Genomic DNA, 15,178 nt, shown 5'->3' with positions numbered 1-15,178 from the left:
TAACTATAGTAGAGCCATTTTAATAGGCAACATTTGACAGTTCAACAAAATTCAAGAACGTAACCTAGTAACGACGACATAGAATAACATGATATTTCGTTTTGTTAGAACTGCACATTTGCTTAACTTTTTTCAATTACGACTACATATTTATAATAATAATGACCGATACAAGTAATTTTAAGATTTCATTTTACTGATAAAACCATTCTAAACATAATATACAATTTCTGAATTGAAGAACTGACGTCACTACAATTTTGTGTCAATAAACCTATTTTCTTTTTAAATACCAGAGACGTTACTCTAAAAATCGAAATTTGACATCTAGAATCGAATGCATTGATTACTTGTGAATAAAAATCATCATAAATTAATAAATTCGATTGACAAATGTTTCAAATCCGTATCGATTAATTCACTTTAATCGATGTTTTTAAGCAGGTTACCTCTCTTCGAAGATAAAATTGATAGACGTCAAATGTTGCCTATTAAATTGGCTCGACAATACATAACTTTATTCATAGTTACAGCCGCCACTTTTAAGTGACAAATAACCTTTCTTCAGGCTAGTTGTTCTACCAAAGGGAAAGTCCAAAATGAACACCGCTTTAGCGGATTCAAAACACTTACACACTTACAAATTAAAACTTTAATATTATGCTTAATATTATGCTTCCCCAATAATAATAATAATGAGATCTTGACATAACCAGTTAGTGCAACAAATGAACTTAACAATGAGTTTAAAATTTAGCGAAATTAAATATTTACATCTATAAAAATGGAGTTATACAATTCCAAAAACACCAACTAATAGATTAGAGTTTAGACAATACTTAGACTGTTTAAATAGATCATATCCTAATTACGAGCGAGCAAAAATAAATAATCATAATAATTAAAACGGTTTGTTTTGAATTTCATTTAAAATATGAATCGGACCCTTTAAAAAATGGACAGCGTTGGAAGAGTAGAGGCAATCACGATAATGTAGATGGCATAAATGTCTATGATCGACTGTCATTGTAGATGTTTATCACCTTAATGGCGGCAAGCATCGACGAACATTTATTGGGCCAACGCTGCCCATTGTTCAGAGGGCCCAATAGGTTTGAATTGAAGCGTTTTGACTCCGGTTTCTCACCAATATTTTACAGGATAATGTCATGCAGCATGACCTTTAAAGGATTTAAAAGGCAAAGTTTAATACACGATATACATATTTATTATATGGTTAAGAAATATTTACCTTCACTTAAGGAATATACCATCTAAGACTAATATTTGAACTGTATTTAATCTAAAATTTCTACGAATACCTACTAATAGTAATGTAACAGTTTAAGTATCGGAATATAAATTAATATTAAAAACCACAAAAATTAGCTCTTTTGAGTAATAAATTATTCGGACGTCCAAAGTGTGTTTAGTTTTTCCACAAAGTTAAATTCTTTCGCTCTGTGATCTATTGAAACTTCACATACCGGGGTTTTTAATGCCCCAAAAAACTAAATCAACTTTACATAATGTTACGTGCAAATTATATATAAAAAAAAACATCTAAAAAACATTAAATTACGCCTCAACATATAATGTAACTTAAACTCACAATACAGTACATTATTTACAGAGATAGGAGAATTTAAATTCCATTTACAATAATAAACTTTAAATTACGAAGTAAAATTGTTAAATACGACTACAATCTATCGATATACATGCCGAAAACATTATATTTATCATATAAATAAATTAATATGAATCCTTTAAATTGCGTCCACACGAAAAATAAGTTCACATTTGAATGTTTTTTAAATACCAAAAATGAATGTTCGTTTAGTACAATTTGTTGTGTGTAGACGCATCTTTATGGGCGAAAAATATCAGGTCAAAAGATTTAAAAACCAAATCAAACCGAGATAATAAATATAGACAACAAATTCCATCACAATAAAACTTACAGACTATGAAGGTGTGAATAAAAAAAAAGCTCATGGTATATTTGCAAATCATAATCCAATGATATTTAACTCTCAGGTGCTTAAAGTTAAGATTACATTACTTAATATGTGTTAAGTAAATTAATTATATCCTAATAAACTGTTACTCGCAACGTCCCTTAAAAGACTAGAGTTGCAAGTTCATTATTTAAATGCATTGGTTTATTTTATTATTTATTTAATACACCTACATAATTTAAGATCAAATACAATAATTTAAGTTAATACTTTAAAATATTGGGTATTTTTCAGTTTTTTTGTTTTCGTTAAAATGTCAATATTTGGCTTAAATATGACTGTGTAGAATGTGCCTTAATATTTCATTAGTCTATGGATAATGTTGTTTCTACAGTCATTATATTTTAAGGTGTGTTGTTTTGAACTAACTTAATATGTCTTCTGTGTTGTCATGTTTCCTTTATATGAAGAAACTAGCGGTCCGCCCCGGCTTCGCCCGTGGTACCTACATATTTAAACTATCCTATCTCTCAAGTTGGATCGAACTGCACATGGTGTGCGAATTTTATTATAATCGATTAAGTCGTTTAGGAGTCCATTGAGGACAAACATTGTGACACGAGATTTATATATATTAAGATTGATTGACGTTCGTATCGTTTTGTAATTTATAAAGATCATTCACAACTACCTAAAGTGTATCGAGTAATTCAACATCGAGAAATACACACATATTAAGGAAGACTGGTTAAAATTACTACAAACGGATGTCGCCTACAGAAACAACCCTTAACAATAAGTTAGACAATCTGAAAGTAGATGTCACCTAAAATGTTTGAACGACCTTCATGTATGATGTTCTGAGCATTTACATAAATTGCTTTGTGACTTTAAATTTTGATGTTTAGGTCGTCGAGTAAAATCTGAGATTAAAATTGCGCTAATGACATCATTTTAGTGTTCCTTGACCGATGTTTTTTTCAATTCCGTTCAAATGTTATTTTTTAGATGCTTATATTTAAACAAAATAATACATTGTTCTTCAAAAATCCTATATCCCTGTCAATAAACCGTAACTAACACCACAATCGTTCTTGTGAATAACTACACTACACTTATGTAGAATATTGTTTTGGGGCTTCCTAAAAACCCAAACACTGGTTGTCACTTTTAACACTAAAACTGTCATGGTCAGAGAAAATTCGTAATATTAGTCATTTTTCACTTATTTATTCACAAGAACGTAAACTGCACATAATAAGTCATCAAATCTCCACACTTGGCCAAATGAAGGTAGTTTGATCACACTGTTTTTGAAAACTACCCGCATCATAAAACCACTTTTCTTCTATTTTTCATACTTATGGCGAAACGAAAACGGTTCCATGTCTTGTGATGTCTTGACAGTATTCTTTCTCACGGTTAATGCAGGGTTTTAGATCTTTTGGAGCGTTTTAGTGCTTTAGACGTTCGCACCCACGGCAACTTGAAGGGGCTGGAAACAGATAGTGACAATTAGACGCAGTCTGATACATGTGAATCGAGATGAAGACATGCATGACATATAGGCAAAATTGTTTCCTTTGATTATTTTCTGGGATCTAGTTTTGATATTGAGAGGCCGTGCCAGTTATTCAGTTTAGGTAAAGGGTGTGTGCAACATTTATATACAGTTACATGCGCAGAAGAATGAACTTAGTGACCACTTTAACAATTTGATTATTAGATATTATTCTAAATTACAAAATTACAGACTCAAAAAATAAGTTTACCTTTGCCTTCTTCATAATCAATAATGATCAAAATTATGTATATTTATGGCACGGCCCCTTATAACTAAATCCTAATGAGTAACGAACGAACACTATAACGAACACTTAAAGCGTAATAATAAAGAGAAGTTTTCAAATACATCAATAAAATACAATTAGAAGTGCACTAAAAACTAACATATTTTGAGATAACACTACTTACTACTACTTAGTAGTGAGGCACAAGATGAACTTTGCATGTGTGTGAGTGAATATAGATACTGTAGATAAGATGACGGCTAAGAGCGCGGAACATACTTTTTTTTATGTTAATAGCAGGCAAACGAGCAAACGGGTCACCTGATGTTAAGTGAACATCGTCGCCCACTTGCACCCACAATATCAGAGGTATGGCGAGTGTGTTGCCGGCCTTTAAGGTAGGTGTACGCTATTTTCTTAAAGGTCCCCAAATCGTAACACATTCCAAATTTCCGTAGCACGAAGCAAAAAGCTTCTTTTAAAGCGAACTGTTGTTGATCGCCAGCTGTCCAGATGGTATGGATGGAATTTGAGCTTGTGACGTGCTGTACGGTGGTGGAATTCAGCCGCAGGCAGTGTTTCAAACAGTTCTTCAGAGTACTCCCCATGATAAATGCGGTAGAAGACGCATAAGGAGGCGACTTCTCTACTTCTACCTTTGATTGGCTTATAACTGTTTATAGTTTTCTGTGTAGCGGCCTGAGGCGCGGCGCGTGTAGCGGTTTCTGGCTGTACTTTTGGCGGTCACTCACACATATGCAAAGTTCAGCTTATGCCTAGCTGACTGTAATTTATTCTTACCTTTGAGCCGTCTTAGATGAAATATTCGATCATCAACATCCGAACTAAATGCATGCAATTACATTATACGTACCATTATCAGACGCCAGCATCTGTTAGGAGTTATTTTAATAATACTGTACCGATCTTGTTATAAATTTAAACTACTGTCTACTACTTACCTTGAATCCAACATTCCGTACTTAATGCGTTATTGAATTGTGGGACTACTTAAAGCAAAATCAATAATTTTGAGAATTTCATCCTCACAGAAGATTGGAAAATCGTATATTTAACAAAAGTAGAAGTCTACTGAACAAAAAAATGCCTATAATTTAACATTGCACCGATTACATTTCTAAACATTTAGTTCTACATATTTCTAAATGTTGTAATTACTATGCCCCGTATTTGCTCCTTGTGTTTTGTATCTTCAAAACACATAACAAACTTTTGAATCGAAAAAAATCTTAAAATAAAGAACTACATATCTATAACCCATACGAGTTAACTTGAGACTCGGCTGGAGTGCAACATATGCGATATATTAGTTTCTCCTTAAAAATATTACTACCCAAAGTAAGTAAAACTGGTATTTACTGTAATCGCACAATCGCACACGCACGCACACTCACTCACTCACTCGCACACATGCATCTGCACACGTATTATATTTGTAAAGTTTAGTTAAGGAAGAGCGGGTCCTCCTGACACAGGTTTTTGTAAACTAGGAGGACTCATCCATTTTCTATCTTTGAAAATTGTGTGTATATTTCATATTAGTTTGAATTACACTTCATTATTTTATTTATTTTGGAAAGGTACCTTACAATATTATATTGAAAATAACGTCATCGGCTCAGGTCTCAAGTTTACTCGTGCGGGCTGTAATTTTTTAATAAGCGAAACAACATGCAATATGTGGTGTCTTGAGAATTTGATACTTGTTACATGCCACGTGCTAACACTTATTTTTTTTTTACGGTAATTTTATATCCGCAATATATTATAATCGTAAATGAATTTCATTTGAAAATAATTGAACCGATTTCATCTTTATATATTTATATTTTTTTATTGAATCTCATTATTTAAATACATATTTTGTACACTACACTCTGGTGATTGGTGAAACGAAATGTGATCCAAAATAATTAGATTTTTATTTCTTTGGTCATTGTTTAAAAAAATGTGATAGCCTTCTTCTATGAGCATGAGTTTCGAAAGGAATGTTGCTTAAAATACTACATTATTCGGATCTACTAAGTACATAATATAATATTCACCAATTACAACCATACTGTCAGAGACGAAGCCATATTCCGTCGTTACACAAAGAACAATAATTTTAATCAACATTAACATTGCAACGTATATTACGAATATTTCCAGTGAATCATGCAAAATTTTAATAGTATACTTACACGATTTTCGTCTAAAACTTCAACAACTAATCTTAAACGACTCTTTACAGACGATCGGCTATTTCCAGGAGTGCCTGGCTATAATCTACTGGCTTATATTGATAGAACTTTTGATGTTCCAATCGACGATTTTGGGCTCTGCAATAATCAATTGTATTATTACAGAACCCAAATTTTATTATCGCAGTATAATAAAATTTTGGGAAACCGTGATACTACAATATGAAGTTAGAAAATCTAAAATGTATGGCAAGTTTAATTGTATCTGGCATTCAACAAAAGTAAAATGTATATATTTATTTACATAAATAGACATTATTTAAGACAAATTTTCAAAATAAACTCATTCCCTATGTTAAGAAAATGCAATACAAAATATTTATTTTCAATATTAACATATTTTAACCTTCATCTTCTAAAATTCACTTCCGTCTATTATTTTAGTAATATCTTATATAATAATATTATGATAACAATTTAAAACAGTACGTATTTTTAATGCTTACTAAAATTAATGTAAATTGTTTCTTACTGAAGCTTTTATATATATAGCATAATAAATATAGTTAGTAGTTGTGATTACAAACACATGCGCCTGCGCCGGGTTTACAGTTTAGTAATACTACGCATAACTTAAAAATATATATTATTTCTAAAAAAGAAAAAAGAAAAGTCATTTGAAATTACTCATCAATTCAGGTATATACAGTAAAAACAAAATATAGAGAGAAATAATTTACCAAAAATGGTGTAACATGCATAAATATAGGAAAATAATGCAAAATATATTACTTATTCAATCAAGCGTAGTGTTATGTAAAAGAGATGCAATTTATTATGTGATATGGGAAACATATTTCCTTGCAAACCCTATTTTTGGAACATATTTAAAATAATGGTTGTATCATAACTCAAAAACAACTTAAAGTGAAGTCTCATGTCCCATAGTGGGGTAAGGGGTAGATGCATTATACATCTGTTTCACTGCTCGATTTTATTAGGGACAAGTAGGTGACGTATGTGCCCTTATGTGTCCTGCCAGACCGAGACATTTTTTTTCCGTCGTCTCCACCGAGAATCGAGCCCAGTACCCCTCGGCTCTACGCTCATGTGTCAACCACTATACCAAGGAGGCAGTCAAAAACAACTTAATCCATTCTTTTACATTTTTGAAACATAACATTTACGAGTCCAGCTCGTTGTTTATTACTTTAAAATATACATAGAAAATAATAATAATTTTCGATTTTTCTACAGTACTAAATTTTACCCGAATTTACTCATTTTCCATATCACAAACAAAAAACAAATTCGAGCGAGTTCCATGCAGTACAAAAATAATGAAATATAACATGGAAACAGTATATTATTCGTGTGACATAGAAAACATATTTACCTCTAAAAAAATATACATTTATATAGAAAAATATGTATTTTACACAATTATTATCTGTGGCATTAATTTTTTATTGCGAAAACACTTATTTTTCCACATCACACGGAAAATGGGTTCAAAATTAGTTTCATGCAAACAAAATAGAGAAACATAATATTTCATGTAGGTACACAGTATAATTAATATGATATGGAGAACGTATTTACTTATAAACAAATCACTATGGAAATACACAGAAAATGAGATTTTATTCGTTTTTATATTTTTTCTGCACCAGTTATTTTACAGCAAATTACAAGTTTTCCACATCACATAGAGCAGGTTTTAGTTGCAGTACAAGGTAAAGATACGTATGAGAAGGAATTAGGAATTGATTAAAGAGGTTCCTACCTAAAGCACGAACTGTGGCGAACCCTATTTAACCGCATACAAACTTCTCGTTTAATTCAACGACATCTGTGGACGTCTTTTGAAATCTCCACAAGAAAGCCGCAAGACGACGTTTGTAAAATGGCGGGAGTTTAGAATTCAAAAAATACGGTAAGGTTAAGTTTTATGCATAATATGTTATTTTTAGCTTTTATTAGAAGCTTATTAGTAACTTGATAGACAGGGGTTGAATAATTAAACAATATAAATGTTTATTATTCATTTTTGTTCATGAGGTTATTCGATATATATTTCGTTCATCTAATGCTTAAACTAAATTAAAAGCGATAGGGTTTCATTTATTATATTATCTTTGTTTATTTCTTCTTTATATACATACCCACATTTCTCAAAGAATATTCAATTTGAAATATTCTTAAGCCCACGAAGGGATACGTAATTCTCATTCGGGAAATGAGATGTCGCTGGAGTTCTTCGCTGTGTTTTGTATATTGAATACATTTCATTACCTTTATATTTTAAGTAGAAATTTCAGCATGCCGCAAATCACCCTTAATTTAAATTTACTACCTTGAACCGTGTAGACCGAAGAATGAATCAATCGATTGATAACGAGCTTTTCCTCGAGAATTCTAATTTATTTATTATTATTTCGTACTTTACCTTCAAATTATACTGGATCTAGTTTGCCGGCTTTAGAACTTATTGTAAGAAATTTTACTTTTCGACTACCTATGTACATAAAAGTACATAACGAATATCTGAGCACTAACTATTCCTGAACAAACTTTCCGTTTTCGATTCAACGAAAGCAAAACGAAAGGATAAACTCATCGACTTTTACCACATCTTTGCTTAATTGCTTATCCTGTCCTGATGACCAAGACAAATGACACAAACGATAAAAGAATATAATCTTCCATGTATAAATGCTTAAATTTATATATAACCAGGAATCGGTAGCTGAATTTCAACCTCTCCTATTAGAGCGTCTTCACATTAGGGCGTTAGTAGCGCGTCCGAAGCATATTCCTTCACATTAAAAGATCAGAACAGCAGCGCGGCACCCGCTCAGGCCAGTTTTGAAGTGTGACGCACTTCATTTCAAAAATGAATTTCGACGGGGAAATATTCCGACAACACATCAAAAAAAAACAGGAATAAACAAAGCACATAATTCTTTCCAGTTTTTTATGGGTCTGTGGTTGTGATTGTCTCATTTCGAGTCGCACAACAACGCTCATGAATTTCCAAAATAAACCGTTCGGTATGGAACTCGCTCATTCTGCAGTACTATTACTTATATTTTCGTGCGCTTGCAACACTGGTTCATCGCTGATTTGATAGTATGCGGTGAAGGCGGTCTTGCAGGCAGTTTTGTCAGTTAAAAATCCGTATTGGCAAGTCATACACGATTGTTGAAATCCGCGCAATACGCGTCTGCCATTTGTCTCGACCAGCAGTCCAGGAATCGGGTCATTAATGCCCACACCAGAGCAAGCTGTAGTTAATACCGAATGTTGTACCACGATAAGTGGTAGCATAATATCGTGGCTATATCTAGCTAACGTCCTAACCCCGATAAAAGAGACGGGTTGCACTCCGGGAGTGCCAGCAGAAGTGAAAACTTGATTATTAACGTTGAGCATGTTTGATATTTTGGAATGGTATCCGTCTTACGCTTTTTCGATCAGGTCACGTGTCCTGACGCGAGTTTAAGATTTTATACCCAACGCCGCTAAAGAAGTTTTCACTTTAAAAATGGGGGCTTATAGCTAGCCAGTAACCAGTATCGTGGCTAGTGATGCCCGATTCATCCCGGAACGTTAGTGCCCAGACATCCGCGGGACTTACGCGCTCGGCAAGTCCGGGACGTCCTCCCCAAAGGAGCCAACGGGCAGGTGTTTAGCGATCTGCAGTTCGCTCATGTCCCTCTGCGGGCGAGGCCACACCGTATACACGGAGGGCGCGGACACGGGCGAGCTGGACCACGCGTCCCTGTGCCGTTGCCTTAACCGTTCCATGTGACGCTGTTCCCTTATCCGGCGCATGTGCCATCTAAAATCGTATTCGCCCGTTACTGCGTGTTGGGAACTTTTGGGAACGCTTAAGTCTATTTCGTTAGTATGATTATTGTACACGTCTAAGAGTCTAAACTACTTTTAGGATATTTATTGTTTGTTATGTATTATTGTCTGTTATGTAAGTAATAATTATTTATAATATATATATGTTTCCTATCTACTATATTATTTCTTATATATTATATTATTGCTTTTATTTTTATTTTTTATATATGTACACTGCCACTGTCAGGATGTCAATGTGGTGTCCACTGAAAATCAGTGGAGAATCTAAGAGTCTTATATATCCTTAGATTCTCAAACCACTGAGTGGATATTATCCATTTTGTGCCGTTGTAACTAGTTATAAGTTAATTTTATTTATTTTTTATGTATTAATGTGCATCGGTACAAATAAATGTATTTTCTTTCTTTTCTTCTTGTTTAAGGTACATGACACATGTATCTCCGATGCATGTGACATCTAACTCAACAAGAAGCCAACTTAGAACTACTTTTAAGATTAAAGGTATAAGGTACATGATGTAACTCCGCATATGCCATCTAAAATGGTATGGGGCTTTTATGAGGGAACCTTTTTACACGCTTTTTATTAGCTTCACCTGTATGTTTGTATGTTTGTTTGTTAGTACCTAACTTTAATAAAATTTACCTACCACTTTTTTATTTGATACTAGCTTTCTGCCCGCGGCTTCGCCCGCGTTTTCAAGGAAAAACCCGTTCCCGTAGGATTTCCAGGATAAAACCTATTCTATGTCCTTTCTCGGGTATCAAAATATCTCTATACCAAATTTCATGCAAATTGGTTCAGTAGTTAAGACGTGATTGAGTAACGGACAGACAGACAGAGTTACTTTCGCATTTATAATATTAGTATGGATTTAGGATAATGATTTACAATTTGTTTTACGGAAGCATTGGATTTCTTCGAAAAACCATTAACCGAGTCAACTTCAAGTAGCATTTTGAGATTTATCGTATATAAAAAGCGATCTCAAGCGATTTAACTCTACTACTACTAATCTTTAAAATATTGGTTCTTACTTTTGATAAGAATAAATTAAATTTAGGCGTAATTATTTATATGAATGTGCATATCAAATACAAGAGTCATTTTAAATATTATTGGGCGATTACAATTTTTTGCTGCTAGGGAAATTCATTTCAAATTTATTATTATAGGTACCAATGATTACGTGATTGAGGGTACTTGTATGTACGTTTAGCCGCTAGCGTTAAAATGTTTAAATTAAAATTATTATGATACCGCATCTATTTTTGAACAATGAAGAATTAATCTTATTAAATTTCTTATATTACCAGCATGTTTTAATTATTTGGGTAATCTATTAGTTATGATAACGACGGCATATTTATTACATCCGCTTTCTTATATTCTTTTTGCGTTTTATAAATTTATTTATTTGGTAGTTAATACGCATGTGGATACACAGAACAAGTTTCTAAACTAACAATAGGAATAAAACACATAAATAATAAACATTTAAATACACAATTCTCAATACTAATGAACTGTGATCTATATGACAATATCTAAAATGATGAGAAGAGTCGTATTTTTTTGGGATGAAGGGAATGTGACATCTTAAAGTAAAATGAACATCGAACATTTAAGTTTTGTAAATACGCTTTGCATTTTATCCCTTAAGTGATATCTCAGGAACTACTGGTCCGATTTGAAAAATTATTTCGACGTAAGATAGCCCATTTATCGAGAAGGCTATAGGCTAGCTAGTTACTAAATATTATTGCTAAATGCAAGAGAAACTGGGTTATTCACTCAATAGGTAACAGTAAAAATCAATTACTATATTAATTCATTATTGTATAACTAAAGAAAGCTATTTCAATTTCCATATAACATATTATTACGGTAAGAATTAAATATACAGTCGCCTTGCTTCATTAAATAAATCGTAGCAAGTTTAAGAAAGTGGCTAAAACTACAGGCCAGTATTTTCGGATAAAACACCAAACGTATTCACAAAACACTTCTAAACATTTATACTACACATGGATGTTTAAAAGAAATACACATTTCATTATAGCATTTGCTCCATTTAAAAGTAAACTTAAAGGAAGGAATAGACAGTTACATTCGCTTATGCGTATGCTCTTCTACTGCTGTTAATGGTGTTTGAATTCACAACTTTGTCATCAAATTATTAATTTTGATGTTAGAGTTTTAATAAAAAAATCCAAACACCCACTCTAACCCATTTACTCTACATAAAAGAAAAAACCCCTCCTATAAAACTCTTAAAATCTCTATCTCCATTATTCCAAAACTAAAATAAACAAAAAATCCCGGAATCAAACACAGTCCCCCCCAATATAGACAATCACAACCTAAAAGAATTGTTTTTCCTATTTTAAAATTATTATATCTTTTACTCAAATAAAAAAAACACCAGGAATCGAACCCAGTCTCAATGTGGACTATTTAACAAATTTTCTATTTCCTTTTTTCTTTTCATCTCAAAGAGAAAGTCACGTGACACCGCCTTTTTTATTATTTTTCGAATCTTTCATAAAATCTCTACTTCTTAAAGTAAACCAACCGGGAATCGAACCCAGTCGCCTTTTAGACTACCTCCTTCATCATTTATGAAGTATATTTTCCCTATATTCCCTATACATCCAAGAACACATATCACCTCAGCTACTCAATATCCTCCCAAAGAGTTCTAACGTTAAAGAGTTCGTATGTTAAAACCATTGAGATAATATTACTACGTATGGAGGAGACACCACGAACAAAATCTGTGCGCCATTTTTTTGCTCCAAGTTTTAAAAATTATTATCTAGTTAGGTACTTACCCATGAAAAGTTATGTTAGTCACTTTTCCGTATTATTTGTGTAATATCGTAACACACACGAAGGCATATTTGATGCGTTCCACTTTAAAACAAATAAAAAATGAGCGTGCAGTTAAGCCATATGGCTTATGTTGAGCGGAACATAAGTAGGCGGTGTCGTCTCCATATGTATATCTCAATGGTTAGAACGCTAATTTTACTGTCTTTCTTTCTATCTATTTTGACGACGCGGTTGGCGCAGTGGTAAAGTAACTGCCTACTGAGCCGACGGTCCCGGGTTCGATCCCCGGTCAGGGCAAATATTTGTGTGATGAACTCAATTATTTGTTCTTGGGTGTGGGTGTTATTATCTATATATGTATTTATAATATTATATTTATCGTCGCCTAGTACCCACAACACAAGCCTTAATTGAGCTTACTGTGGGACTAGGTCGATTTGTGTAATAATGTCCTATAATATATAATATTTAATATTTAATAGAAATATATTTCTTAGTTCCAAGAACACATATCACCTCAGTTGCCTGCGCTCCTCGGCCTCCAGTTTCGAGTGACGTTTCTCGAACACCTTCTCGTTCATGTTCTCTGTGCCCTCTAGTGTGTACGAGCTTGGGAAGATCTTTTCGCGCCATTGCGGTACCTGTGTGAGATATTTGGTGTATTAGTAGTGGATACTTTTGACGTGACAACGTCTTATAATTCGATAGAGCCGGCTGCACGCACGAAAAAACATGACTCATGCGGCGTTACCTCGCTCTGAAGCGTTCCATGTAAAGGCTGAAAGTGCAAGCGAGAGTGCGGAATGAGTGACAAAGAAGCACAATCGGACGTTGTCACGTTCAACTATCGTCAGTAAACCGACTTTACAGACAGCCAATTTTTTTAAATACTAGCTGTGCTCCGCGGTTTTACCCGCATTGTTCCTGTTCGGTCTTAGCGAGATGATAATATAAAGCCTATAAGCCTTCCTCGATAAATGGGCTATATAATACAGAAATAATTTTTCAAAGCGGACCAGTAGGTCCCGAGATTAGCACGTTTAAACACACAAACAAACAAACTCTTCAGCTTTATAATATTAATATTAAATATAGTATTATAAAGATGTTTTTTTTGTAGTTAACAAATCCACTGAAAACTACTCTTAGAAACCTATATCTGTAAGTAATAACATAATCAATTTATTATTAATTTCGCGGGCTTTAACTTGGTTCCACAGTTAGTTATTTATTAGATAGCCGATTCTAGAAAAAAATTGAAGAATAATATGGCCTATGACATTCTGTAATAATGTGTATACATAACACTCAAAAATTCCCAATCCTAGATCACCTCTTATAAAATTGCGAAAGTTTTTCAAAAAGAGCCCACAAAAAAATCTCAAGCGTGTCTATTTTACAGCCAACCAATAGTTCTAACCATTGGTAGGCTGAAAAATGGATACATACCCTATATCCAAAGCTATATCCCTAGTACAATCGAAATACGTCCTTTTTTTCCTAGAAAATTAAACTGAACCCTGAAACACCCTTAACCCATTGAGCCCCGAACGGCCCGATCGGTCCACGACACAATAGATTTTCTATTGTGTCTGTGATTCCGGGGCCTGAGTTATTAAAATGTCCTACAAATACCTCAACCGTGTCCACCGGACACCCAGCCAAGTGATCAATGTCCTCGAGCTTGACGTCCGGGTCGAGCCCAAAGTACCACGTCATATCCGGGTCGGCGATCACAGTGTCGTACGGCTTATTTGTGGTGATGCCGGGCGGCGGCGCTTGTATTATCTTGGCCCGGAGCACCGCTGGAATAGGGGGTTTTGTGATTTTTATATGTTTTTGGGATGTGTGCAAGGTCGGAAGTGAATTTTATCCTTTGCATAATTAGTCAATGTTATATATACGTACATACATATATCATAAATACATATACATCTGGTGGATTATGTATTATATTTTATTATAAGTAATGAAAGTAATGAAGGTTTGTACTTCTAGAAGAAGTCTAATTTAATAAATAAATGTTTGAGTTTGAGTTTGAAAGAATGCTGCATACAAAAATATATTTCCTAACTCATTGTTATATCCTATTATTAAGCTTAAATTCTTTGGATAATATGTGCTAGTATAAGTTCGTTTAATCATCTACGAGAAGCAAAATAATTTTTAGAAAATTGAATAAAAATTTAAACATGATGAAGATTCTACTATAAATAATATATTGAAAAAAGATAAATGGTATAAAAATTGTCTCAAAATTAACCATATGTGACTTTAACGTTAATGCAAATTAAAAAATACAGTACTGTCACAGTGTCTTATGACTGTGACATGATAATCTACAAAAATTACTTGCAACTCCATATGTTACATTATCGATATGCAGGAAGGCAATTCCATCATATAAGCTAGATACATGTAATACTTTAAGCTATATATTAACCAGTGGCTTAACTCGCGTGGTAGCAGGTCATGATCATACTTTTATCCATAGCAAATGTCATCAAAATA

The 15,178-nt window shown here is 33.3% G+C and overlaps 1 protein-coding gene across 2 annotated transcripts in view; it reads right to left on the bottom strand.

Moving 5' to 3' along the window:
• Window positions 1-514: 514 nt before the first annotated feature.
• The window catches only part of msl-1 (male-specific lethal 1), a 29,082-nt gene continuing 14,418 nt past the window's right edge, over window positions 515-15,178 (bottom strand). For both annotated transcript variants that reach the window (XM_090120221.1, XM_090120227.1), the window contains exons 8-11: window positions 14,303-14,472; window positions 13,184-13,308; window positions 9,596-9,799; window positions 515-3,456 (exon numbers count right to left, since the gene is read on the bottom strand). In XM_090120221.1, the coding sequence (XP_089976347.1) occupies window positions 3,384-3,456; window positions 9,596-9,799; window positions 13,184-13,308; window positions 14,303-14,472 (572 nt within the window). In that variant the 3' untranslated portion in view covers window positions 515-3,383. The remainder of the gene's footprint in view (window positions 3,457-9,595; window positions 9,800-13,183; window positions 13,309-14,302; window positions 14,473-15,178) is intronic.

Source organism: Colias eurytheme, chromosome 1 (genome assembly GCF_061535395.1).
Source record: "Colias eurytheme isolate Ceu_HAF_F1 chromosome 1, ilColEury1 Martin Lab GWU primary, whole genome shotgun sequence".
NCBI lineage: Eukaryota > Metazoa > Arthropoda > Insecta > Lepidoptera > Pieridae > Colias > Colias eurytheme.
The sequence above is the reverse complement of the archived record's forward strand: the minus strand, read 5'-3'. Positions and strand labels throughout refer to the sequence as shown.